Source organism: Accipiter gentilis, chromosome 13, assembly GCF_929443795.1.
Source record: "Accipiter gentilis chromosome 13, bAccGen1.1, whole genome shotgun sequence".
Taxonomy (NCBI): Eukaryota; Metazoa; Chordata; class Aves; order Accipitriformes; family Accipitridae; genus Astur; species Astur gentilis.
In genome coordinates, this window is record NC_064892.1 from 32,214,537 (window position 1) to 32,239,901 (window position 25,365).

A 25,365-nucleotide genomic window follows, 5' to 3' on the forward strand; every position below is an offset into this window, starting at 1 on the left:
GTCTCATGCCCGGATCGGCCGTGCTGCCCCCTGCTGGGGAGGACTGAGCGGGAGGACTCGGGAGGGGGCCGCTAACGCCCTTCCCAGCCTCTCGTTTTTCAACGGTTTTGCTTTTAAAAAAAAGGTTCTTTTCCCTCAGGGACCCTCAAAAAAGCGTTGTAATCAAGCCACAACCGCTCTCACCCGACGTCGGTGAGCGTCAGGCAGAAGGAGAGGGCCCCGGCTCCTTTCTGCCACCCCCACCCTGGTTCTGCTGCGAAATGGAAAATTTGACAATATTTTTTACTTTGAGGAAATTTATTTTTTTTTTCGTATTTCAGGGTGTCTTCGTGCAACAACTCACACGCACATCCATTACTGAACCGAACTGAAGACCCAGCATTTCTATTTTATTTATTTTGCAGGCCGTCTTCACTCCCCCTCAACCAGGCTCCTCAGCCTGCGACACAAAAACGGTTTCTGCCTCACGCAGCTCGAAGCTGCGCCTCTGCCTTTGCAATTCAGTATGTGTACGTTTACCGTGGTGTACCTTGAGTCACATCACTAACGAACCTAAGCGGGGGACAGAACGTCTCTGCAGAAACCAGTGAACGGACCTTGGGACTCGCAAGGAGGTGAAGCGTTTTCCTTTAGAAGAAAACAGTAATTAGGAAAAAAGTAGAGACCAGAATTCTCATTCTCACCAGAATGAGAAATATCCTCTACCAATAATAAGGAAAAATGCAGTTATTTCCATACATTGTGAATGTCAAGGCTAGATCTGATTTGAAGGGAAGTCATGCCGGAGCAGTGAGTCTCCCGAGTTTTGTAACTGGTATTATCCAACAACCGGACAAGTTGCATTTTTTTGTTCTGAAACTGACAGCGCACTGTCATAGCTTCTCCTTGGGCGAGTATTGCAAAAGGCGGAGGAACCACAGTTCAGTTATTTTGCTTCTGGTCCTCTGCTGTCCTAGTGTTCACCTGTTCGCAGAGCGCTTAGTTCAGACACGCAAGGTAGGAGGACATGTCACTGAACCTGTAAAAGATTTTGATAGACCATCCAAAATTTTCCACCACAGCTGAGAAAACACTTCCTTCTGCCAAGGGGGGGGAAAAAAAAGCACTTAAACTGTGTGCTTTTTCTCTCCCCTGTACACACAGCGGCTCTTTGCTAGCCAGCCCGCCTGCCTGCAGGTTCATCACAGGACAGTACTGCTATGTCATTTCCACATACAAACTTCAGGAAATCTCATAACTCTGGGAGACTCTCCAAAATGACCTCCTCCCTGGAAAGGGGAAGAAAGGGCATGGAACAAAATTTACAAAGATGATGTGATGAAGCTTGGCAAAATGTAAAACCTTAAGCTTAAAAGCCCAGAGACAAGTACTGGCTGCAGGTCAGGGAACCCGACTTATATCCTGACTCAGATGATTCCTACTGTGAAAAAGTTGGATAATATAATATAATATAATTCATTCTTGCCTTTGCAAAGTGCTGCAAGACGTTCAGAGTACAACTACTGTTGTATCTTCTTCTCACTGTGGGTGACTTCTCCTTCCAGTTTTAAGCTGAAGAAGGTTTTTACCTTATACATCAAAAGACGAAATGTTACATGGTCTTGCGATATTGAAGGACTTCTAGAAAAATTATGGCAGATGCTGACATTGTCCATAGTCTGATACACAGCTGTATGGATAACTTTAATTATTTGGATGTTGCATTGTCTGATTTCCCTCTCAGCTGCGAGAACTGGTCTAACTGGGATGCGCTGTAAAAAAAAACCACATGAATTTCTCTTTCTGTCTGATCACCAGTGCCACCCTGTGGCTCAGACTGTCAGTACAACGTGGTCGGGAGTTAAAGCAACTCAAACGTTAAAAACATCAATTCTTGGAAATGGCACATTCACCTTTTCTTTGCTTTCTTAGAGAAACAGGAAGAGATAACAATCTTGGCTACAACCAGGCAAATTCCTAGTGAGTCCAGTTAAACTAACTCAGGTTTGCATGGGCTCAGCCTAATGATTGCCATGAAAAGGCAATCCAGCATCCTTCCCTGAAGGTGCTCCAGCGTCTCTCCTACAAGGATTCTGACATCTTCACCTGTCCTTGCAAGAGGTGCTTAATGGACGCAGTCTCAGGTCTGGATGAGTGCAGTTCTCTACAGGGGATATAAGCACCAGCTCACCGTCTCTCCCAGTACAAGAACTGGGAAACACCAGGGAAGGCTGGTAGGTGAAACGTTCAATGTAAGCAAAAGGATTTTGTTCGCAAAAGTGATTCTTCACATAGCTAAGCTGTGGAGCACCTTGCCATGGATGTGGCAAATGATGGAAGTTCACATGGGCTCAAGAGGAGCCTTGGTAGGTTTGAAGAGAAGAAATGAGAAGAGGGTTGGTAAATACACAGAAATCACCTCTGCCTTGAGGAGTCACTGAGCCACAGATGGCTGTAGAAGGGTAGTCAAAAGCCCTGTCATGATTTCTTGCCTATTATATTCCAGACATTCACTCTGGACCGGCAGGTACTGTCCTAGATGGCTTTCTGTCCTGAGCTAATGGACACTATATCCTTCTGTCTCAGTCTGCCCTGGCATTGAATACACCCAGAAGTTTCTTAGGGGCTGGAGCACAATCCATCTTTGCCAGCCTATGAGTTGCCCAAGGTCACTGAAAATGCTAATGGCAGAGCTACAAATAGAATAGTCTCACCACCTACACTCATTCTGATGACTCAGTCTTGTCTGTACACAGCAGAGCAAAGAAATAATTAACAAGCAATGAAGACAGTAGAACCCTCTCACCACAGTACAGCTCTAATTTGTCCTGTTGTTCTTGCATGTGCACACCATTATTCTCCCTGAATCGTGAAGACAGTGACTACTTTTGGGCTGACAGCTTATCTTGATGACAAACAGTACTCTTAATGGAACCAGATATGAATGGTAATTCCATCACCGATATAAAAAAAGAATATTCCAGTATTAAAAAAGTACAAGAGTTCATGACAGTCAGTGAAGGTTATAGGAATCTTTTTTTTTTTTTGCTCATCTAGGCCGTTTCTGAAGTAGGATATTAAAAGCAAGGATTTTCTGTTCTATGGTAAGGAACTACATAATGTAGAAAATCTCATAGGCCTCATAAATTCTGATATGAAAAGGTAATGAAAAAACATTTTTTGGAGTTTATGTGAAGCCAGGATTGTGGAGAATGGTGCAGACCACAAATTTATAGTAAAGGTAGGGTCAGGGCATAGGCGAAGGTAAAGTAGGCTAACTTCATCAAAATTTCCCTTCTGTTATTTGGAAACTCTTTCTTAAGTAGAAGGATCATTTGTGGAAATTCCAGTATTTCAGCTGCAGGCAAGCAGTCTTTCTTTCTTTTCTTTACTCAGTATTCTCCATAGCTTCATTGCTCGTCACTCCATCAAATCACTAATGACCCTAACAGGCACGCCACTGGCACACTGGGGATACTGTGAACCCTTGCCTACTTTTTATCCACAGATTTCCGAACAAAGCAGCTCTCTAGCAGTACACTGTTTGACAGCCGTGGAAAAGGAAGAGACCAAATTTAGGGACAAAGCCTGGAAAGGAAGTCAGGCCACATGGGAGCTAACCAGTGACCCCGCAACGTCAACCCATCTTTCTTTTTCTCCAGTTCCCACTAAGTTCAGGCAGGCAAATCAAGTTCATTTCTTCTCCTGCAGTGAAATTTGGATAAACATTGCAGCACTGAACCATGAAGCTGGTCTTTAACATCGTAATGCCCTGACTACATCTATAGGTCTGAATCCTATCTCAACTTTGGAAATCAGATCAGAGGTACAGAGCTCAGGGTCAACATTCCACAGCTTATTGTTCATCCTAAAGTAAACTCTCTATCTGCAGGTAAGAATCAGTGCAAGGCATTATCACAGAGGACCTGCACAAGTACTAAAACTGGAAGGTATTACTTGTTAGTGGTTTTTTTAAGGAGTCGGAGCAAAAACTGTTTTCTCACCCATATTCTTTCATTTTTCTTTATTACTATTAAAATACATTTTGTGGACTTCAGGAAATTCTAGATGGAGACATACAAAATTTCAAATCTGTTAAAAACTGAAAGGAAAAGAAAAATGATTTGACAAGCAATTAATATTAATTATCAGTATGAAAGCATATTTGCAATTGCAAAGAACTAATATCAAGGAAATTAAGTGAAAAAATCTCAAATTTTAAGAAGGCAAACTAAAGCAGAATAGATGTATTCTCAAAAAGCTAAAGATCACAAGAGCTGTTTGCCACATGTATAGAAGGGGGGGAAAAAAGGCATGGATTTAAGGATCAAAAGACAACACATTTTTACACGGGGTAGTGCATCTTGGCTTAACAAACTGTGTGACAAGCTACTGAATAGGAAATAACTCCTGTCAGCTACACTGTGATGTCTTATGCAAGTAATGATAGGAATATATAAAATATTCAGGCATATCTTGCAAGGATCTGGGTTCTCTTAAGTTATGAGAGAGCAAAGAGCAAAGTCTGCTTTACTGTTGTAGAACCAGACTCCACTGCAGAATCCTGTTTTATCTAAAATCTCCAAAGCGCTTATTGCACAATATCCTAGTAGAAAATACAGCTACCAACTTCACGCAAGACTCGCCTTTGTAAGCATGCCAGCATTTATTTCTGTTGAATCAGGACAATTTAGTGATTGACTCTAAATGGAAAAGGCAACCCCCCAAAAATTTGATTTGGTTTCTGTCCTTGTTTTGTCTAAAGCAGCTAGTCTTTACATTTGGACTGCCATATTAAAAAAAGCCAACAAATTAGATGTGTAGGTAAAATTTGCATTGGCACTTACAAGTGTAAATCTTTGTACCCTTATTAGTAAAATGTGTATCTTCAGTGCAATTTCATACGTTTTTTAAGACAGTTAAGCTTGAGGAGAAAAAAAGGAAAAATATCAGTCATGGAATTATCCTATCCCACGGGAGGAAGCTGCATACTATCAAAGTCTCCTAATTACCACCTTTCCTAATGTTAAAAGTGGCATAGTGATGCTCTAGCTATATTTACCTGGTCAACGCAGAACTGCAGCTGCAGAAAGCTGGCTGGCCATCCTCGTGGAAAAGACTCTGGCACATGACTAAACTAAAGCTGAATATCAATAAAACAGCCCTGCAGAGAAGGGACAAGAGCTCCTGTCTTACAGAAGAGTGTGTAGCATCTGACTGTGGCAAAAAGACCAGGATTTTCACCCAGAAACATGGAAACTAGATACTCTTTTGCCATCACCACATCTCAGAGGCAGCGGATGGCAGCTCATTAGATCATGTCTCACCTTTATTGACTATGTGAGCAGTTTTTGACTGAACACTCACTTCTGGTGACTTAACTCCCTTGCTGATACTGCACATGACAAGGGCAGAAAGTCCTGATTTCTCAGCTGTGAGGCAAAACTACCTCCCAGTTCTAACTGACAGCATCTCCAGGAAAAGTAAGTGGGTAAATTTAATCTGAAGGGACTGGAATATGCCACGTGAGGTGAAATACTCAGGTAGTAACAGGAAACCTTTAAAAAGCTCTGTGCACAAATGGCATCTGGATTTACTGACACTAATTTGAACCGATTTTCATCCTTTGACCATCAAGCGTTTTTCCTCCTGAAAGGCTTTTTTGTTCCCAAACTCAAACTGTATATCCCCAATATATCTTCTAGAAATAACTGAATTGGCTTTGCTGAAGTTACCCCCAAAAGTTGATCCACAAAGATGACATGCTAGAAATTTACGGGATTAGTATTTATGGTTTAGTTTAGTGAACTTGCAAAAACTAAACCCAAGGAATTAGAAACTGCTAAGCAACTTCAACTATACCTGGTATCTCCAAAAGAAATAAAAATCATCCACACATGTTCATATTTCTGTAGCACTGTATGTCCCAGGAGACCCCAAAGGATTTAACAGATCCAGGCCCCTGTGATCTTACAAGCTTTGTCATCCTTTCTTGGCTTTAAGGAGGTGAATGGTCTTCAAATTAGCATAGCTGCTCCTATCAGTGTTAGAAGCTACTCACTTCAATCAAATTAAAAAGTAAAATCATTATTTAAACCAAAAGGTGCAGACCTTTTAATAAATTCCTGTATTTTTGCAAATACCGAGTACGGGAGCTTGTAAGGAGCAATCTTACCGGCTGCCTGAACAGAACCATGGAACAGTTTAGGTTGGAAGGGGTCTCTGAAGACCATCTGCTCCAGGCCCTCCTCTTCCCCTCAGGCCAGCCCTTGCTCAAAGCAGGGCCAGCTCCCAGCAGGTCACTCTGGGCTGTGTCCAGTCGGGTTTTCAGTCTCTCCAAGGATGGAGATTCCACAGCCTCTCCAAGCAACCTCCTCTAGTGCTCTGCCACTCTCACCTTAACACTCTGCTCCAGGAGACTCGCTTCAGCTCCCAAATCAAAGGAGTTCTGGCACTGCTTTTTTAGGTGAGGTTCAGCTCTCTGCACAGTAGAGATGCACTTTCCATCCAACCGAAATTGCAGCAGATTATCACTGATTTACTTAAAAAAAAAAAAGTATTGCAGGATTTTATTATGTACATGTGACCAGAGTTTATTTACATTGCAACATAAAAACAACATATCATACATTGCCTAATTTCTGGTACTAATTTCTATCAAGTGGTAACATTACAGCCAGGGGTGATTTATGGTAAGAGACTTGGCGATTTAATGGAAGCATGAGGCGTCACAGAAATATTTCTGCTAAAATACAAGTGAGGAAACAGTTAACAATGTTAAATTTTAAATTTTCAGTATTAGGGGTGAGGATAACAACCAGCTGCTTGAATGCCAAGTGAGGGAAAATCCATACATCTTCCAAGCTCACGTTTCAGTCAGCCTGCTGGCAGGATTTTGATGCCATGCACTGCTGTCACATTCCACCCAGCTTCTGAATGCCAGCTTTGCAATGTAAAATATTTAAACATAATCCTTACATCTTCTAGTTTGTACTTCTGCTAAGCGAATGTGAATATGTAGTAAATTCCACAGCCAGGGAACCACGTCCATGAGATTCTCAGGAAGATGGATGTTTTCTGGTTGGGTAGCTGCTTTTCAAGCAGCTTTTGTACACTGTGTGCTTTTCTGACCTGGTTTCTCTATGTGCGTTCTTCTTAAGGAACGGCTGTGTTGTCATTTTAATCTGACATAAATCTGGCCTGTCACTAACATGGTTAGTCCCACCATTCTTGTTCCCAGCTGCTCACACTCACTGCCTCCCTTGTGCCAATTCAATCACTCATGTACCTGAGCTATAAATCATATCAGAGAAGCCATCCTGCTGAAAAAAATCATCTTTTTCCCAGTTTGCCGAGTTAGGTTTGGCTTCGTGCTGTTCAGTCTGATCTAACTCTGTCCCATCCACTCCCTGTGCTGCCCGCAGCATGCTAGAAAACAAATTCACCAAAAAAAAAAAAAAAAAATTATTTTTTTTTGGAGCCAGATCAGTTCATTCGTCCAGTTCACTGCACAGCCACTTCAGTTAACAGTGTTTATTGGGTCTGGCTGTGCTTGGGCCTGAGAAGTAGGTGCCTCTCTTTCAACAGCAGCCTGGACACATGCTAGTTTAAATACATTGGTTTAGCCGTTTATGTCGCAGAAGTACTTTGTCAGATGAAATATTAATGAACAAATTTACAACAGCATATAAATCATAACCTTGCAAGCTTTTCAACATACTAGTAGAAGATGCATTTTTGATTTCTCATTCTTGGCTTATTCTCATCTCTTTTCTTCAGTGGATGTCTGTTCACTATCAAACTCAGAAATAGCGGCCTGTATTTACTTCACAATCTGTGCAAAACCTGAGTGCCTGCCCATGTCCTAAATAAATACTAAAGTGAAACCGATCAGAGCAGATTCAGTCAACAAAATGTGTTTTATTTTCATACAGTATTCTTTGTTAATGACCACAAACGTAAGATGAAGAAGTTGAAACCATTAAATACAAACATCTGTATAAAAGCAGATTTCAAAACCTTGCCAAAAAAAAGCTATTTTAAAGTCCTGTAAAGGAATACTACTTCACATCCTTGTTGCGATCAATAGGATGATGGAGGGAAAATCTAAGCCTACTGACAACTACTGTTTATAAGAAATATGAATAGTTTTTATATTCTACATAATTGCCTTCATATATTTTACCTATCTGTAAGAAAATGTAGCCTTCTACCATTCTAACAAGCACAATGATGGTATATTTTTTTGTTTTTAAAAAGATAGTAGAATGACAGTGGGCCACCCTCAGACTTGTTTATAAGTGCCATTTGGTATAAGGTACAGGAAGATGGCATACACAAAAAGTAGAATGTTTTCATTCGTCAGATAAACAGTCTTGTGGTGTTTTAATATACAGGACCAGAATGGGCTCAGTGGGTGAGGAGTCTTTGATAAGACTTTTGTAAGATCACTGTCATCTTAAAATGTAAATACAGAAGTGACATAACTGACCGATGTTTAATCTGGAGATTAGGATACTCCAGCTGTACTGGAGGACAGATATAAATGAATGAGCTTGATTTACAGAAAGTCAGTTAGCTTGGCAATTCGCCCAAGATTATTATGGTTTTGTTTACCAATGTCAGTAACTCAGGGCGTGGGCTGACATTACAGCTAAACAGCACAGCCAACTACTGTCAAAGGGCAGGCTTGCTTCCAGCACGCCCAGCCATACACTCCTGATATTTTCCTCATGCCAGCACTGGGACTCATCTGATGCTGTACTGAGCCAGTTCAGGCAACTGAACCTAAGAGAACTAATACCACAAAAAGCAGTGATTTATCTTCAGCCAGCGTGGCCCTGGGACCTTCATAAGTACATAAAAACATCTGTACAGAAGTTATTTTAAAACCTTACAAAAAAGAGCTCTTTGAAAGTCCTGCAAAGAAACAGTACTTCATATCTCTGTTGTGATCAATAGACTGGGGAAGGGGAAAATCTGACAAACGTTACAGTTGTTTATAAGGAATATCAAAGTTTGCATCTTATTTTCTACATAATTTTATAATTTAAAAAGTGTGAAAATGAAGGTAAACATTTGCTAGCAGAAATTTTGATTTCTTCTTTATCAGACAGGAACTGTTATTCTGCCTCTGGAGCTCCACTTAGCTGAGTTTGTAGTTTCTTTTTTAATAATCTCAAGGCGAGTCTCCAGAGTCAGACTCCCCACCCAGCTGAAACTATGGGCCAACCTAAGAAGGGCCACTTTTCAAGTTCTGAACAAATCTGCAGAGATCAACTGGTACCGTGACTGCCACGAAGTGGAGTTATACAGCTTGTTTGTTTTTAAATGCCCCTCATTTACACAAATGCTTTTTCAATTCTGTCACCTCACCAGTCCCTTGGCATTCAGAAGCCCCCCTGATAGCATATTTCCATACATTCTGTATGGTATGTCTAAATATTTTGATGGTTTTAATATTTTGTACCAGCTGTGGAAACCGGTTTGCTGCTAGGTGACTGTAAAAGTGAGATTTGGTAAATAATTATTAGAAATCTTACACTAACACTATGACTGAAACAATAGACAAAAGTGTCGCCAAGCAATTAACTAGTAGAGGTAGTTACTCCTAAGTTTTGCAGTTCTTTGGTCTTATGATGTGATGTTCCTGTACGCTAGACGAGAACAACGTTGAAACTGACCACGTGTGATTGAAACTGCGTTATGCTTCAAGATCAAAGAACAAGGATGAGAATAAAGACTTCAAGGACAGCCAACGAGAGCTTCAAACGGGTCGGTGGTCGCAAAAGCAGCCCTTCGACTCATATTGGATCCTTCATTGTGCACGATCGGATCTAGGCAGTACTATGATAATCAGTTATAATCGTTTTTATGTGTACTAATCTGATTAATAGTCTATATAACCTGTTTGTGCTGAAGCTGCACGCTAGGTGGAACTATCCCCCGTGCACCCAGCGCTGCAATAAAGAATGCCTGCTTTCTAAAACTCCAAAACGAGTCTTAGGGAGTTTCTTCGACCGGCTTTTCGGTATCACCCCCTCAAAAACAAAAAAAAAAGGAAAAAAAAAAAAACCAAACCCCAAACGCACTCCGTTCCAAAACGGAAAACCACGGTCCCTCTCACCGCCCGCCCCCGCCAGCCCCAGGCCTCGCCCCGAACCGCCTCCCTAAAACCGGGAGGAGGAGCCGCCCCCGCCCTCCTGGCCCTGAGGGGATCCCGCTGGCCCACGGCTGTCATGGCGGAGAGGCCGCAGCCCCCGCGGCCCGGGATCGGTGTGGGGGTGGTCGTCACCAGCCCCACGCACCCCAACTGCGTCCTCCTGGGCAAGAGGAAAGGCCCGGTGGGGGCCGGCACCTACCAGCTCCCCGGAGGCCACTTGGAGTTCGGGTAGGAGCCCCCAGACCCCACAGACACCCCCCCGCTAACCGGGGAGAGGCGGCCGCCCCCTCCCCTGAGGCGGCCATCGCCTTCCCGCCCGCAGGGAGAGCCTGGCGGAGTGCGCCGCGCGGGAAACGCTGGAGGAGGCGGCGCTGCGGCTGCGTCACGTCCGCTTCGCCTCCACCGTCAACTCGGTCTGCGCCGCCGCCCGCTACCACTACGTCACCGTCCTGATGAAGGGCGAGGCGGAGCCGGGGGCGGAGCCTCGCAACCGCGAGCCCGAGAAGAACGAGGGTGAGGCGGGAGGGGGCGGGGCCGGGCGCGCGGGAGGGGGCGGGGCCGCGCCTCGCCTCAGGTGCCTCAGCACCGAGATGGGGCCGGGGGCGGCTCCTCTCTTCGCTCGGTCCTATCCGAAAATAAGCTTTGGAGCCCGTTTTAGCCCGGTTTTATTTTAGATTTCCCCATATGGCCACACGCTTCTGACGTCGTGAGGCCAGGGAGCGGCTACGAGTACGTTTCTCCTCTAAGTCTGAGGAAACTCAGTCCTCTAAGTCTGAGGAAACTCTCCTCTCCGGTAGGGTCAAGGCTTAACTTGAGGAAAATAATAAATTTAAAATAACCGCGTATGCGACGGAGAACTTGCGTTTGCGTTGGTAATTTCCGCACAAGCCGTCCAGCCCGGCAGAGGCAGAATTGTGATGCGATTCATTCTGCACAAGCTATCCAGCCTGGCAGAGGCAGAATTGTGATGTGATTCAATTTATACTCTGGCTTTTTCTTTTTTTTTTTTTTCTCCTGCAGGTTGGGAATGGGTTAAATGGGATGAATTTCCTCCAGCAGATCAACTGTTCTGGGCCTTACGCTGTTTGAGAGAGCAAGGTTACAATCCCTTCACAGAAGAGCTCGATCATCTAAAGGGGTACACGGGAAGTCACCAACTAGCGTAAAAACTAACCGTACGTGACGTAACAAACTGAAGGACCGACCTGCTTTTTTGATGGGAGTAAAAGGAAAGGATACATCATGCTCGCTCTGCCCACATGAAAATATTACCCTTCCCAAAGCCAGAAAAATGCCAGCTGTTTCTTTACCTTATTTCACATGACGGTTTTCTTGTTCCAGAGCTACTTCTAGCTCTATTGATTAACAGTTAATGTCATCTTTTATAGAAAACTCAAGACTGTTTTACCTGGTTAATCATCATATAGATGAATAGCCCTTTAGAAGTCAGAACTAGTCAGAGAAGCTTGCTCACTTGGAAACGGTTGCAGCATCAGGCCCCAGAGAAACTGATTTGTTCAAACCCCTGTCCTGCTTTCTGTGGAAAACTACTTTGTGTGTCATGCTGCTTTCCTGTAATTATAAATCTTGGACCAATTTTTAAATTTAGCCTTGTCTCATAGCTTCAGTTAAGATACCATCATGAACAAAAGTCACATTTTACAGATGACACCTTGTTCTTCAAATAGCACATACTTGAAAATCAAGGTATTACAGGCATGAAAAAGGTTGCGGTGCCTTGTTGCAGGGAATGACAATTCCCCGACCCTTCTTGCCACCCCATTTCATTATGGCATTCTGTTTGCAGCCTCACTTACCTTAGAATTTATCTGCAGAAGCATTTCAGATCTCTGCAGCTGATCTTAATTCCCAATCATGTTACTAAACTCTTAATAGTTTAATGGAGAGCTGCCTACCATGTTCTACTAGCCTGACACAAATAACGTTGTACAAACTAATTTCATTTCTAGGTGTAGCTCTACAGCACACAGTCACTTTTTGGCTAAAGAGGGTTGTCAGTATGAAACAGCACAGATAACAGCTTTTGGGATTTGACAAATGGTTAATTTTCTGTTTGATGTGACTAAATGATTGAATTGGTATTGAATGAATCACGGTACACAAAGATAAATACAAAACCAATGAGTTTATATTTTTCATTTTTCTAGAATCTGTAACCAAATTCAATTCTTTTGCAGCTGTAGTCATTAGGACATCAGCAATTAATTGCAGGATATGACTTTAAAAAAAAAATCACTGCTTGGCTTTTTTTTTTTTCCCTCTTCAGGGTTCTTTTAGAACACAGTTTTTGTCTGTTCCCTTTAGATATACCCATTGTCCAAGATGTTGTGAGATAAACCTTTAATTTCTTTTTAATAAAACATAAGCACAATATTGAAAGATTAAAATTGTCTGAAATTATGAATTGACTTGTCAGTTCTTAAAAGGAATGTGCTTGAAGGGTTTAAAGCTCTTCCTTACTTTGCATATACATTTTCTTAAATGGAGATGGCTCTCTTTGCTGAGAAGCAGACGGAGTGATATGAGGTATTATAAGGATGCTACTGACGATCGCAAGCCTCCTGCTTAGAATTTGAAGCATGAACTAAGCACAACTTTCCTTAGGACAGATATTCTTTCTCTGAAGTGAAGAAGATAATGTTATAAAGCAGTTTTGAAATGAGAAATATCACTGAAAATTCCTTTACTGCTGTATCTTTGTAGAAAGCTTTTTTTCCCTGTTCAAAAGTGGAGATTTTCTTCCTGAAAGCAACTTCATGTACACTGAAAATTATTCCATTCAACCGTCAACAAAGAGGCTCTAGGAAGAGTTGACAGATGTCCTGCCCATCTGTCCCAAAGAATAATGAAAACAGAAAAAATTACTAAAATGAGTTAGTGGAATTTTAAATTTTAGAAGGCATCTAGCTCCTGATGGGAAAACTGAAGTCACTGTAAAATGGTTTGTCATGCAATAAATACTTTGTTACCATTAATGCTTACATTCAGTCTATCTGTTGTAAATATACAAGTAGTTACTGAAATGAGGACACAAACAATACCTCTGTATGTCAGGGTTTCTGTATCCTTTCTAAGTGGACTGATGAAATGACTGCAGTGCATTACTGCAATCAGCTGTCTGCAATCACTAACTTAAATAACTTGTTTTATATGTATCATGCATTTATACTTCCCCCCCCAGAAAGTTTGATTCTCAGTAGTTTTTAGCTGCTAAGACCCCGTCCTTTCAACTAAACATTATGTTTACTTTGATTTTTGGTGCTGTTGCTAAAAAGAAAAATCTATTATGTACACTTCTAAGCCACTGAATAACAAAACACACAGTTAAAACTTCACGGTTTTCTAAATTGCTTGTAATAGACAAAATTCACCTCAAATGGCATTATAGTTATCCAGCATTGAGAAAAATACTCCTGAACAGTATATAGTTTGGAGGACCGATGTGAAGAAAAAAAAGAAAAAAAGAAAAAAGTTTAGGATGCATCTTATACTCAGAGTCTGATTTTATGCTAAGTGAACAATGCACAGAGCTGTCATCTTACTGGTTTCTTAGGTGTAACACATTGGTCCCATTTAATCCTTTAAAAGACTACCCAACAACCCAGAAAAAGAAGCGGTCATTGCTTCTGTTCACTCTTGTTTATGTCTGGAAACAATCACCCACTTTTACAATATTTCAGTTAGTGAATCACATGATATACCCATATAAGACTTTTGGGTAGACTGTACATTACACTTTCCATGACTATTAATTATCTCTATTTGTATTTCATTCCAAGAAAAGAATGTCCTTATAAATGAGCAGACAAAAGAGACTAGTGAGCTGTGGCCGTGTCATAAAATGTGTTAAGGGAGGGTCATTTAGGGAAGAAAATACTAATCCTGTGGTACAAAGCATTAAGAAACTGCATTTTGCAGTATTGTGGATGATTCCGATCACACATTTAAGAAAAAAACAATGTGAACTAGAATAGGCATAGGCAAGGTTAACTAGGATGATTGAGAGAGGCCAGGTGTACTGGGATTAGCATTAATTAAAAGAGGAAGTAAGAGTTCTCTATAAAGACATTAGGAGTAAACACCAAAGAGGAAAAGCTGAGACTGAATAAAGGTTAAAATATATATGTATGTGAATAAATTTAGACTGCAAAATAGAGGTAATTTTTTAATAACTCTGAAAATACTTCCAAAAGGAACAGCCGAGACAAAGCCAAATTCCCCATTTCTCTTTTAAAACATAAACCACTGCCCTGTATTATATGTCCTTCTCCTTTCTACATCCTTATGGGACTTGTACACATGTTGGTAATATGCGGCAGTGTTACCGACAGGAGTATTTGAAAGATTGTCTGAGCAAATGAGGAAGGACCTGATTTATCAGATACTTCCTGCAAGGAATCTACAAAACAGAGAAGTGGAGAGAATTATGATCTGTGTTTCACGACACCTCGTTGCAGGGCAGAAACCTGAAACTGCCACGAGCAACAGTTCACATAAGTAACCCTCTGATCAAATCAGAAAACTAAAGAGAAAAGTAGCTGTCATAAAATGACTCCTTAAGCAAAACAGAACAAGGAAAGGAAAGTGCCTTTGGGAAGATGAAAGAACATTGTAGCTGAGGCAGGAAATGCAACTGCTGAAGTAAGCAAATTAGCAGGTTCAAAGAACAGAAAAAAAATTATAGGTGGCAAGAATAGAAAAGTCTGTGAGCACTTTGAACTGAAAGGAGCTGAACCTGCAGCGTGCCCCAAAGCGTGTCATCTCCAGGGTCCCGGGATGCTTAACCCAAGTATTGGTGCAACCTTGCGAATGGGCACTCCACATCACTGCCTCAGCGTCTGCCCAGTTAATCGGTGTGCACCTGATAAAGCTCAGCTGGAAAGGACAGACTTTCAGTTCCTGACTCCTCAGCTGCTTCTAATACTGACTTGGCATTCTGCAACAGGGAAAACTTCTGAAAATCAATCAGAATTCAACCACATACTGGGATAAAATGTGCTGAGTATTGAAGTTACACAATAACTCATCTACAATTTAAGGTTGCAAAATGAAACAAAGTTACATCAAAGCTGGGTTTATTTATGACAAATCATTCATTATATATTACAATAATTACAAACTTTTTTTTACACCTTATTGCCATATTTTTATTCTTGGCGCACACAAGATGATCAAGAATGTGGATTTAGGCAGTAACAAAGATATTAAAATTACAAATTTCATGTCTTATTTCTGTGCCATAGAAAAGGCTATCATCAAAAGAGTAAAGTTACTAACAAACATACAAGGGGATTCCCCTTACACCTTTTTTCCCAGGAACTTTTGTCATCTAGTGTATAGTAAATATATATATATACACGCATCTCTTCCAAACATACACATTCACACATTTACATCATCACTGGAAATTTGACATCTCTCCTCCAGCAGAAAGCTCCCAGTCATTTTACTTGAACATCTAATGGGGGAAAAAAAAAAATTTCTAAAGTCCACGGTTTTAAATGCCACCCTATTTCTGAGCCAGCTGTTATCTTCTCCCTACACAGGGCCGCCAGCGTAATAAAAGGGTATTACAGTTTGTGACAAACAGCATCCAACCTACCTTCACCACAGGAAAGGTCTACTAGGGATACTGTTCCTCCTGTACCTAGTCTGAGTCACTGCTGCTGCTTGAGGAGTCTGTTGACATAACTTCTACATCATCTTCATTCTCTTTATTGTGTCCTGGAGGCTCCAACATGAAGTCATTACTATGATTAGGAGGTAGCATGTTCATTGACATATCACTTGACTGCCAAGGATACTGAGGAGCGAGCACATCTGGAAAAAAAGGGGCATAATCAATCAAAACATCAGCTTTGTCTATCAACAAATTCAACAAGACAGCTCAACCAGAACTCCAATTTAAAATTAAAACAAATCTTAAAATCCTTCCTGAATTTTGGACAGATGAAACCCTCCAGTAACAGCTGGAAAAAAATCTCATGATGGAGCCATTGTATCACCATAAAAGCCTACTCTGCCAGAAAGGCCCATTTATGTAGGTGGCTCTTGATCTCTCATCACTCCACTTCAAAACAGTATATATTCATACAGAGCTTTTCACCTTCAAAGCACAGTTTGAACTGACTTTACATTCACAACCACTGGCAGTAATGAAAACAGTCACCTTCTGTCAGCATGCAAAAATAGATGAAAACATTAGATCAAAGAAAATACTTAAGGTAGACCATAGAAATTCAGAGTAAAAGGATTTATCCAAATTTGGTTGCAACACCTTGGTTACAGTTTTTCCAACAGCAAATATGGTGCATCAAGTGCAAAGGAGAAGAGCTTCCTACTACAAAAAACAGGGCCACAGACAGAGATACCTGAGAGGTGGGAATGCCCCACTGTGCCCCAGCCAGGTCACCCTCAGTTGCCTCTGACTCCTCTCAGCTCTCACCATGTCTTCTCTTCTCCTCCTACTTCCAAAGCCACCCCATGCTGTACTCCCTACCAACCTACCCCCCACACACAACATTTCCTAGTGTCTTTCTTCCCTGCCCCAAAATGGGTCCCATTTCAAAGCTGCAGTACACATCTATATGCCATTTCTGCTCACTTTTAATTTATGCTCCTACTGCCGTGGGTTCTTCTCCACTTATTACCAAGCACTGTAGCTAAGTCTATCCCATAGAAGAAACCAGCTATCTCCCGCTTACAGCAAGAATTAAAAATAATTAGGCAGAGTCAGAAGCAAACAAAAGCCCACCACATGGGACTGTGAGTACAGAAAGAGAGGGCACTGTCTAAGCAGGGGGTCACATGGCAGAGTTACTGTCACTCAGGCGCTGCCTAACTCAGAAGCACAGAAACTCCACACACATAGCAGCTTCTGATCTTTCGGTCTACAGTCACCCGAGATTCCACTTACCAACTACAGCCACAGTCCCCTAATACCAGATGCGTTACCCGGCTGTACAAATCTGACCCACCAGCAGATGCAAGGACATAATGCAGCCTTTATGCCAGTTCTGTGCCAGCTTTAGGAAAACCAACCATAGTACCGTGTGGCCTCATCCCAGCTGTGGTAAAGTTAACTAACTTTATTTGAACCAGCTGAGAATGTAAGCCAGTGTTTTACATCCTGTGGCCATGCTTCAATGCTGGAACCAGTCCACTATGAAACCAGGTTGAGCATGTGTGCTAAGCAGCCTCAAAGTTTTGAGGCTACCAAGCGGCCCAGTGGCTGGCTTGCAGACTCAGTAAGGACTCACTAACTGGACATCTCTCCGCAGAAGTCTCTAGAAGGACTAGATACCATAATTAGCATTCTCAAGACATGCCTCACACACCAACAGATTCAGGATCCCTACACAAAATTCTGGGGCGGCTTCTACTTTATTTTAAATGAAGTTTAGGTGAACTTTCCCTCTTACCTGGCAGTCTAGTAATCAGAGGATTTCCCCTGACATAGGAGACCCAGATTCAATTAACAACTTTACTTGAGGAGTTTAAATCCCACATTTTCCAGCTTGTCAAGGAAAAGTCCTAAAGAGTGGGGCCACACTCAGCACTTCCCTACTGGGTTGCTATGGACAGATGCTATGTCAGGGTCCCACTCCTATTCAGCTCACTGACCCATTTTATTCAAGGCCAGAGGTTTAGAAAGCAAGACGATGCAGAACTTCAGGTCACTTCCTAAGAGGGGACAATAGGATTAGACATGATTGGAAACACAAAATCCAAGTTTACTATATCTCCAGTGGAGTTGTGATACAGGTTTTTTTAACATATTCAGTATAATTTTTGACAACAAGCTTTCCATAACACCTGCAAGTGGCTCAACAGACAGGGAAGAACTGTTACAGATCTCCTATGAATCCAAACTAAGAATTTTTCCAGAATTTAGTCTAACCGTGGTAGATTAATGCTGCACAGGCACAGAACCACTGAATTCCTGATTCAGTTACTGTAATTTACTGCTAAATTCTATTTTAGCATGAATGAATGAATCCCACTAAAGTCAATGGAAGTGCCTATTTCTCTTAGTAATTACGGGATTAAAGCTCGATTCCTACACTCAAGGTACTTACTACCTCACCAGCTGTCCTTTGCAATATCTTTTCAACCCAACACTTCCAAGCAAACAGTCTTGCTACATAGAGCGTAGACTTAAAGGAAGATAGGGGATGACAATAAACCTCTTTTCTTCCAAATACATCTTTCACAATTCCATACTTTGTCATCACTGCTAAGAAAAGTTTTCTTTTAAAATGCTTCTTTCTAATATGATTTAACATCACTTAATTTATAGCAATTTAAAATAAGCAAATTGGAAGGTAACTAAGCGAGTTTTGTTTATATTGACTTGGTTGTAGTGTCTGCAGTATGATTTAGCATGAAATGACATAAAATTATGCAATTTCTAGTAGTTAACTTTATTTACTAGACCTTCACTGCTAAGGAATAATGTTAGCAATAATCTTCATTATTTTAACTCTGACTTGCCTTTGCTAAGGGAAATGTGTAATTGCTATGACTGTACAAGGAATAAAGAAAAGCAAAACAAAACTGAATTTCTCTTACCTGGCAGTCTGCCTGCTGCAAGTGCATCCCCTGGTAAGTGTCCATTAACTCCATTGGTGGAAGGGTTGTTCATCTGACCCAAGAGACCACTCCTCATTTCCAGATCTGTAGGATATGGCCTACGTGGGTCCCCTGTAAGAAAAAAGCAAATATTAAATATTTAATAATTGTCTTGCAGACATTAACTACTTCTTCAGTGCCTAGCATCCTGACCAAAAAACCCCATACTCTGATTGCTTGGATCAGCAATGAGCATCATACTTGTTTTGTTAAAATCTAAATCTGTGTCTTTCACTTAGTTTTAATTTGTTCATTCAAACTTGGCAGAAAAAGCACATTAAAACACAAAACAAAATATGTTTAGAAGGTATCTTCGCTCTCCCTGCTACTTCACAGCTAAACAGCAGGGACAGGAATCGGAAAAAACACATTCTCATTTTGGACAAGAAGGATAGTTCCCAAAATTGAAACCTGATATAATGAAAGCTCTGCTTTGGACTCCACTGATTACTAACATCCTCTGAAAAGAATACTGTAAGGGGCAGGAGGGAACACAATCAAGCACATGGCAAAGCCTTGAACATATTTGTTTCCAACTTATAACTGCGGCCAACATTCAGAGGAAAAAAGCAAACAAAGGAGAGCAGAGGAACCCAGTCAGTTAATGGAAGCATGCATTTTCATAGCCTTTTGAAGTAGTACGTAAAGCCTACAGGACTTCAGATATCTATTTTTGTTGAAAATATTACATATAACAGCTGAAAACAATGTTACTCTAATAAACACCAGTGTTTTCTGCTTCATAAAAGCATTAGAAGACCAGATACTGACCATGTTTTATTATTATTAAAAAAAAAAATCTATTGTCATAAACATGATGGTTACCTGGTACCCACGTCAGAGGGGCACAAACAGCATTGCTAGCACTGATCCTGTGGGCATATTTAATTATTTCTTCAGAGGAAATGGCACCTGGAAGAACGGAAGAAAAGTTACTATATTCTCAAGGTTGCATCATTCAATTATTCCAGAGTATCAGACACTAATATCTAAAAGATTGGGAATGTAATTCTGTCAAACTTTAAGAGCATGCTTCAAACACAATGACTGCTTAGAGGATTCTTAGACTATGCAAGGATGAGCTTTGCAGTGAACTGATTTTACAGCCACGAGTTCAGTACACCTTCAATGTCAACAGTTCTTCAACCTTGTAAAAAACACAACCTTACCTCTTAAGCAGTGTACTTGACAAGCACAATTTGTAAGAAAACTTCAGCACCTGCTTTATTATGAAATTTTCCATAGGAAAGAAATTTTTTTGTTTGTTTAGTAATTGTAGAGCATAAGTGTAGCAGCCCTTCTAAATGTGTGCCTGTATTACAGTAATAGAAACTTTATGAAATTCCTTGATTTTTTAGAGGAATGATGAATAACAAAATGATAAAAGACACTGTAAAAATCACCAAGAAAACGCCTCCCACAAAAAAAAACAAAACCAACCCAACAGTCAGTTTAGGTTGATAAGTGCCACAAAGTGGCAGGAATTGCTACAAATACAAACCAGCATCACCAGCTGGTCAGTCTTTCAAACGCAATGCACATGCACACAAACATTCTCTCCCTTTCCTCAGTAGACCTACTGAGGCAATTTGATGAGACACTTAGGTAATCAGATATACTATTATCAGTCCAAGAAGAGCGTTGAGACACTTGAATTTAAGTTTAATAGTAAAGATATGCTTGCCACAAAAAAGAATTCATTCCTGGCTTTAGTCTGAGGAAATGATTATAGGTTCATAATGAAATGGAAATGTTGACATACAAAGCATCCGAAATACGCGATGGTAGAATTAAAATAAAATAACCCTAACTTGGGCTCACTACCGTCTTTCTTTACAACTGCATTTATGTAGTATGTACAATCAGATACTCACCTTTTCTTGCCTTTTCAATTGATTTCAGCTTTTCCTTTGCTTGATAAACAGCTGTTGCCTAGTTGTAAAAAAAAAAAAACCAAACAAACTAAACCAAACCTTCAATGCATCCTTAATTTGTAAGCTTCTGCATAAAGTTGGCTCTGTGAATAAACCCTTGCATATAATTGCATTTTAAGAGAGAAACTATTCAGTGAACATTTTCAAAATGTACAGAGATAAAGTAAGTTTGGAAGAAAATTAGCACTATAAAACAAAACTGAATACCATGATAACTAAACAGTATCGGACTACTGAAATAAAAAATAAAACACCAAAACAAACCACTAAGCTCTTTGACGTTTTAAATATTTAAATCTTCTCAAGCTAACACACCACCACTTTCTCTAGAACAACCTTTTTCACAATTAGATGCTCAAAAGCAAACACATCATTATGAACTTACCAGTATGTGCTCTGCTTCTTTTAGTTGTTTCTGCAGCTGCTGAATATCATTATCCCTCTTTTCTACTACCTTTTCTAAAAGCTGCATTTCATGATGGATTTTCCCCTGATCAACTGCCAACTTCATTAGCTCTTGAAACTCTCCATCTCTCTGAATCAGCAGTTCCAGGATCTATTGAACAAGAGTTTTGTAGAACTTTTAATTTAGCTAGAGTAACAACACACCCTCAATCGTGCTGCAAAGAAGAGCAACTGACATCCATGGGAGTATTTCTGTTGGCATAAAAAATGAAACAAAATTTCTTTTCTTTACAAAAACAGCCTATGAAGCACACAACAAATGAACAAACAAACAAACAACAACATGAGGACCAAGAATGCCTTTGTAGTGGGACCAAAACCTCATCATCACCGTTAGCCTGAGTATAGGCAAGGACAAAGGGAAAAACAAAAAGAAGGAAAAAATTAGAAGTAAAGCATTGTGCTTATGGAAAGAAATACAGTTTAGAAAGTCAGCTTACCTGGCCCTCCTCTCCCGGTTGCGGAAGCTTCTGGTTTCTTGAAATTGCCAAAATTTCAATTAATTCCCTGAAAGGAAAACTCTGTGTTTGTGCAATTTTCTAGGGCATTATTCGTAAATCATATCAAGTCATCCCAAAACTGACAGAGTACTGATATAATTACAAAAGTACTCATGGACTTGAGTATTTTATAGTACAGTGTTGGCAGGGATTTCTCAACTAAGAGTAATTCTGTGAATAGTCTTGTGATTGGAGCATGTTTTCTTCTTTGTTCTTTGAGCTCATGAAGTGCTCATGTGTATTTGTACTCATGAAACGTGCTAAGCTCCTGCCAAACTACATAAGACATAAGCAGAAGCTGAGAGAAGAATCAGCACAATTAAATGCATTTGTAGCCTTCTACTGCCTTTGTTGCAAGAGGGCATGAAAGTTGTCTTCACTATTTTACTTCTCTACTTGTCCTCCATTTTTTCACAACAGAGCATATTTCACACTTGGGTTTAGAGCAATTAAGTCTACGCTTTCAAACACCTGAAGAGTTTGCTGGGAAACTACTTTTACAACAAGTATTTCCACAATGGTATATTAGCTGTATATCAAACACACAAAAATACCAAAAACCTAATAATATTCTGGTGCTAGGTTAGAAGTGCTTCTCAAACAAACCTCTTGATCACATTTTCAGATGCCCATTTACTTTGCCACTATTCTGAAAAGCCATCAAGAACCTCAGAGGGGACTCACTAAACAACAAGACCAAGATGCAAACAGGCATTTTCTGTAAATTCAGCAAACTTATTTGGCTTCTAAGGCTATGGATGTCAGTTCAACACTATGCATGAGTAACTGCCTATCTGAAGACACCGTCCTTGGAACAGTACTGATGCTTTGCTTGGTCCAGTGCAAGCTGCTCAGTAGGATGTAAGACTAATACAGCAGTGGGGCCAGAACCTCGAAATGAAAACAGGTACTTTTCAAAATGTCTGAAAAAGCCCCTCACCAGTAAAGCTCTAAACAGAATCTTGGTCTGTGTCTCTTGGTTACGGCTGAACACTAAACTGATCTAAACCAATTAGAGAATAAAAGAAACTTGTCATTATCACTAAAGCTTTATTCTACCTGACCAACATTGAGCAGTAGCAAATAAAATCTGTTGTAAGTAGGTCACCTACTGCCATCAAGGCTGATGTCATGGAGGGCTGTAATTCTGTCCTGCGTTAGCTGGATAATGCATAGACACAGACTCAAAATTATACAAAGGCTACAGATTAGACATGTTGCTTGATTTTGCCCCTACCACCAAACCAGTATCATGACTGTGAAAGGCCTACCTCCACGGTGCTGCAACACTTTGCTGATCAACAGAAAGATTCACTAAATGCTGCTGAGGGTTGCTCTGGATTCATTATGGTAGAATATTAGTCCCAAAATTATTTTTTTTTCTTAAAGTTTAGCTAAAGAGCAAGTCTTTCCCCCCAAACCACATCTTCTCCAGCAACCTGTATGTCACAATAAAATCTAAAACTGAAAACAAAACCTAACCAGAAACAACAAGAGCAACTGACCAATATATTTTCCTTGTCCTACCAGTGGTAATCATACAAAGTGAGGCAGCCACATCGCCACATAACATATGGGTTATTCCCTCTGAAAAAGTTTTCCTAAGCTTCTGCTCTCCTCGAGAGGAGGAAAATAATTAGGAAGCAGTTTAACTGCATCCCCAGCTGTGCCTCCACAACATGGTGGACAACTTGGACAGGGGTTATCAGTCCAGCCTCAATAGCACCGACTTAAGTATCTGAGCACTTATATCACTCCAAAGACGAGCTCTGCCGCCTACTTTGAGTGAGTTTAACACTAATACAGGCAATGACCAGAACGACTTAAGTCATGCAACACCACCTCCTTCTGACATAAGCATAATTTTTAGCAGCTAAGAAAAAGCCTAAAATCGGTGCGTGCATTCCACAGGAAACGCAGGTGTCAGCCAAAAAAAAAAAGAAAAGCAAATGGAAGAAGAAGGAAGCTCTCCTTCTGCCCTGAAAATAGGAAATAAAGCACCGCCCATGCTTTCCTACCGGGGTGAGAGCTGTGGAGCCCCGGGCCGGACCGAGCCCCGGGCCGGACCGAGCCCCCCCCCGCCCCCGGCGCAGCACCCAACCCCTGTCCCGCAGCAGCCGGCCTGGGGAAGGCACGGCAGGAGAGCAGGAAAAGGGGCCGGGCCTGTCTCTCCTCCCGGGGCGGGCGAGGTGAGGCCGGTCCCCTCACGTACAGCGCCGAGCACCCTCACCTCACCCCCGGTGCCCCGCCGCCGCCCCCTGGGGCAGTCCCATCCGGGCACCGGGCGCCGTGGTAGGGGCAGAGAGCGGTACCTTGCCAAGAGTTCGAGATCCTCCAGCGCCGCCAGGAGCCGGTCCCGGGTGCTGCTCCGTTCCCCACCTCCCCCGGTCGCCGCCGCCGCCGCCGCTGCCGCCGCCGCCATCACGATCCCGGGCGCGGACCCGAGCGAGAACCTCCTCCCGGCGGGCAGTCGGCAGCGCCCCCTAGCGGCGGCGGAGGGGCGAGTTGTAGCGGCGGGCGCATGCGCAAGGCGGCCTCGCTCCTCCTCCCCCCGCCCTTCGCCGTTGGGCGCGCGCGGTGGGCGGGAAGGGTGTGAGGTGCGGGTAATGGCGGCCCTGAGGAGCGGAGGGAGCCGGGGGAGAGGGTGGCGGTGGGAGCGGAGAGCCGTGGGTGTGAGAGGAAAGGAGGTCACATCTGCCTTGGCGAGGCCAGATGAGGGTTGGTAAACGCCGTCTGTCTGGGGCTGGGTCGTTACACAAGGTTCTGCGCTTGTTGTTCTGTTGATAAGCGTTTCCAGTCCCTGGCTTTCCACAGAAGAGCCTCTAAATGAGGTTCAGATGTACGCTAAAGACACAGAAAACAAACTGCAGAGAAAGGACTTGCGACTGAATTACGTCTTAACTTTTTAAAGTCATTGTCCAAAAACCCCTTAGGTGCTGTTTATCAGATGGAGGAGGAAATACTGCTTTACTAATGGCTGAAAAAAGTGAAGTGGCTGAAGACAACCGAGCTTTAAATCAGAGACAAGAGCTTTTCCCCGGGCTGGCTGTCCTGTAAGTGACCGCAGCTAGCAGTGACCTGCCTGACACGCTGACACAGAGCGATCTATCTGGGGAGGCAAAAGGCAGCTTTGCATCCATTACAGAGGTCTGCACGTGGTGATTGGGGCAGGTAACAAGATGCAAATCCTGCCCCCGATCCTGCCAGCCCTTGAGCGATAATTAAAAAATACTGGTCTGGGTTTTTTTTTTTTTTTAGATGTTGCTGTATATGGGCTGGTGCTGTAAACAGGCCTCTAGCTCTGGGTGGGGTCACAGTGAAGCCAGTGGAATTTTTTTTATAGTCATGAAACTTTCAGTAATGTGAAGAGGCTGAGAGAGAAGCCAGGGTGGAGGGCAGATGAGGGAGAACAGAGTGAAAGCTAATCTGAGGCCAGGGTTTATAACCAGGGCAAGCACTTCCACAGAAGAGCAGGGAGTCCCCAGACCCCACGTCCTTCTGCTGTCAGGCAGCTGCAAATCCTGCCTGCCAGCAAAAAGCTATTCTCTCCTGATTAGAGAAAGCAGTAGATGAATGATAACATCCCTGACTCCTCTGGTGTTTACTCTGATTATCTTTTTACTTTCCGCAATAAGTATGTCTGTGAGAAATTTACACTTATTAAAAAGAAAGA

The 25,365-nt window shown here is 41.9% G+C and overlaps 2 protein-coding genes and 1 long non-coding RNA gene across 6 annotated transcripts; 1 reads left to right on the forward strand and 2 right to left on the reverse strand.

The window, feature by feature from the left end:
- Window positions 1-987: 987 nt before the first annotated feature.
- Window positions 988-10,563, reverse strand: LOC126045169 (uncharacterized). Of its 2 annotated transcripts, none has more exons than XR_007507943.1 (3): window positions 10,341-10,563; window positions 6,377-6,520; window positions 988-1,751 (listed from the first exon to the last, which is right to left on the reverse strand). It is a non-coding gene; the product is annotated as an uncharacterized LOC126045169 (long non-coding RNA). The 2 variants fall into 2 exon arrangements; XR_007507944.1 differs by lacking the exon at window positions 10,341-10,563 and adding an exon at window positions 7,268-7,405.
- Window positions 9,967-13,347, forward strand: NUDT15 (nudix hydrolase 15). The gene is made up of 3 exons (XM_049815879.1): window positions 9,967-10,369; window positions 10,464-10,654; window positions 11,162-13,347. The coding sequence occupies exons 1-3, from the start codon at window positions 10,218-10,220 to the stop codon at window positions 11,305-11,307; spliced, it is 489 nt and encodes a 162-aa protein (XP_049671836.1). The 5' UTR covers window positions 9,967-10,217; the 3' UTR covers window positions 11,308-13,347.
- Window positions 13,348-15,220: 1,873 nt separating this feature from the next.
- On the reverse strand, window positions 15,221-24,139 carry MED4 (mediator complex subunit 4). Of its 3 annotated transcripts, XM_049815877.1 has the most exons (8): window positions 24,005-24,139; window positions 21,633-21,699; window positions 21,113-21,283; window positions 20,668-20,725; window positions 19,619-19,705; window positions 18,734-18,865; window positions 15,765-15,982; window positions 15,221-15,620 (listed from the first exon to the last, which is right to left on the reverse strand). In XM_049815877.1, the coding sequence occupies exons 1-7, from the start codon at window positions 24,112-24,114 to the stop codon at window positions 15,810-15,812; spliced, it is 798 nt and encodes a 265-aa protein (XP_049671834.1). In that variant the 5' UTR covers window positions 24,115-24,139; the 3' UTR covers window positions 15,221-15,620; window positions 15,765-15,809. The 3 variants fall into 3 exon arrangements, with proteins under 3 accessions (XP_049671834.1, XP_049671833.1, XP_049671835.1); XM_049815876.1 differs by having other exon boundaries at window positions 15,221-15,982; XM_049815878.1 differs by lacking the exon at window positions 24,005-24,139 and adding an exon at window positions 23,711-23,948 and having other exon boundaries at window positions 15,221-15,982.
- Window positions 24,140-25,365: the final 1,226 nt, after the last annotated feature.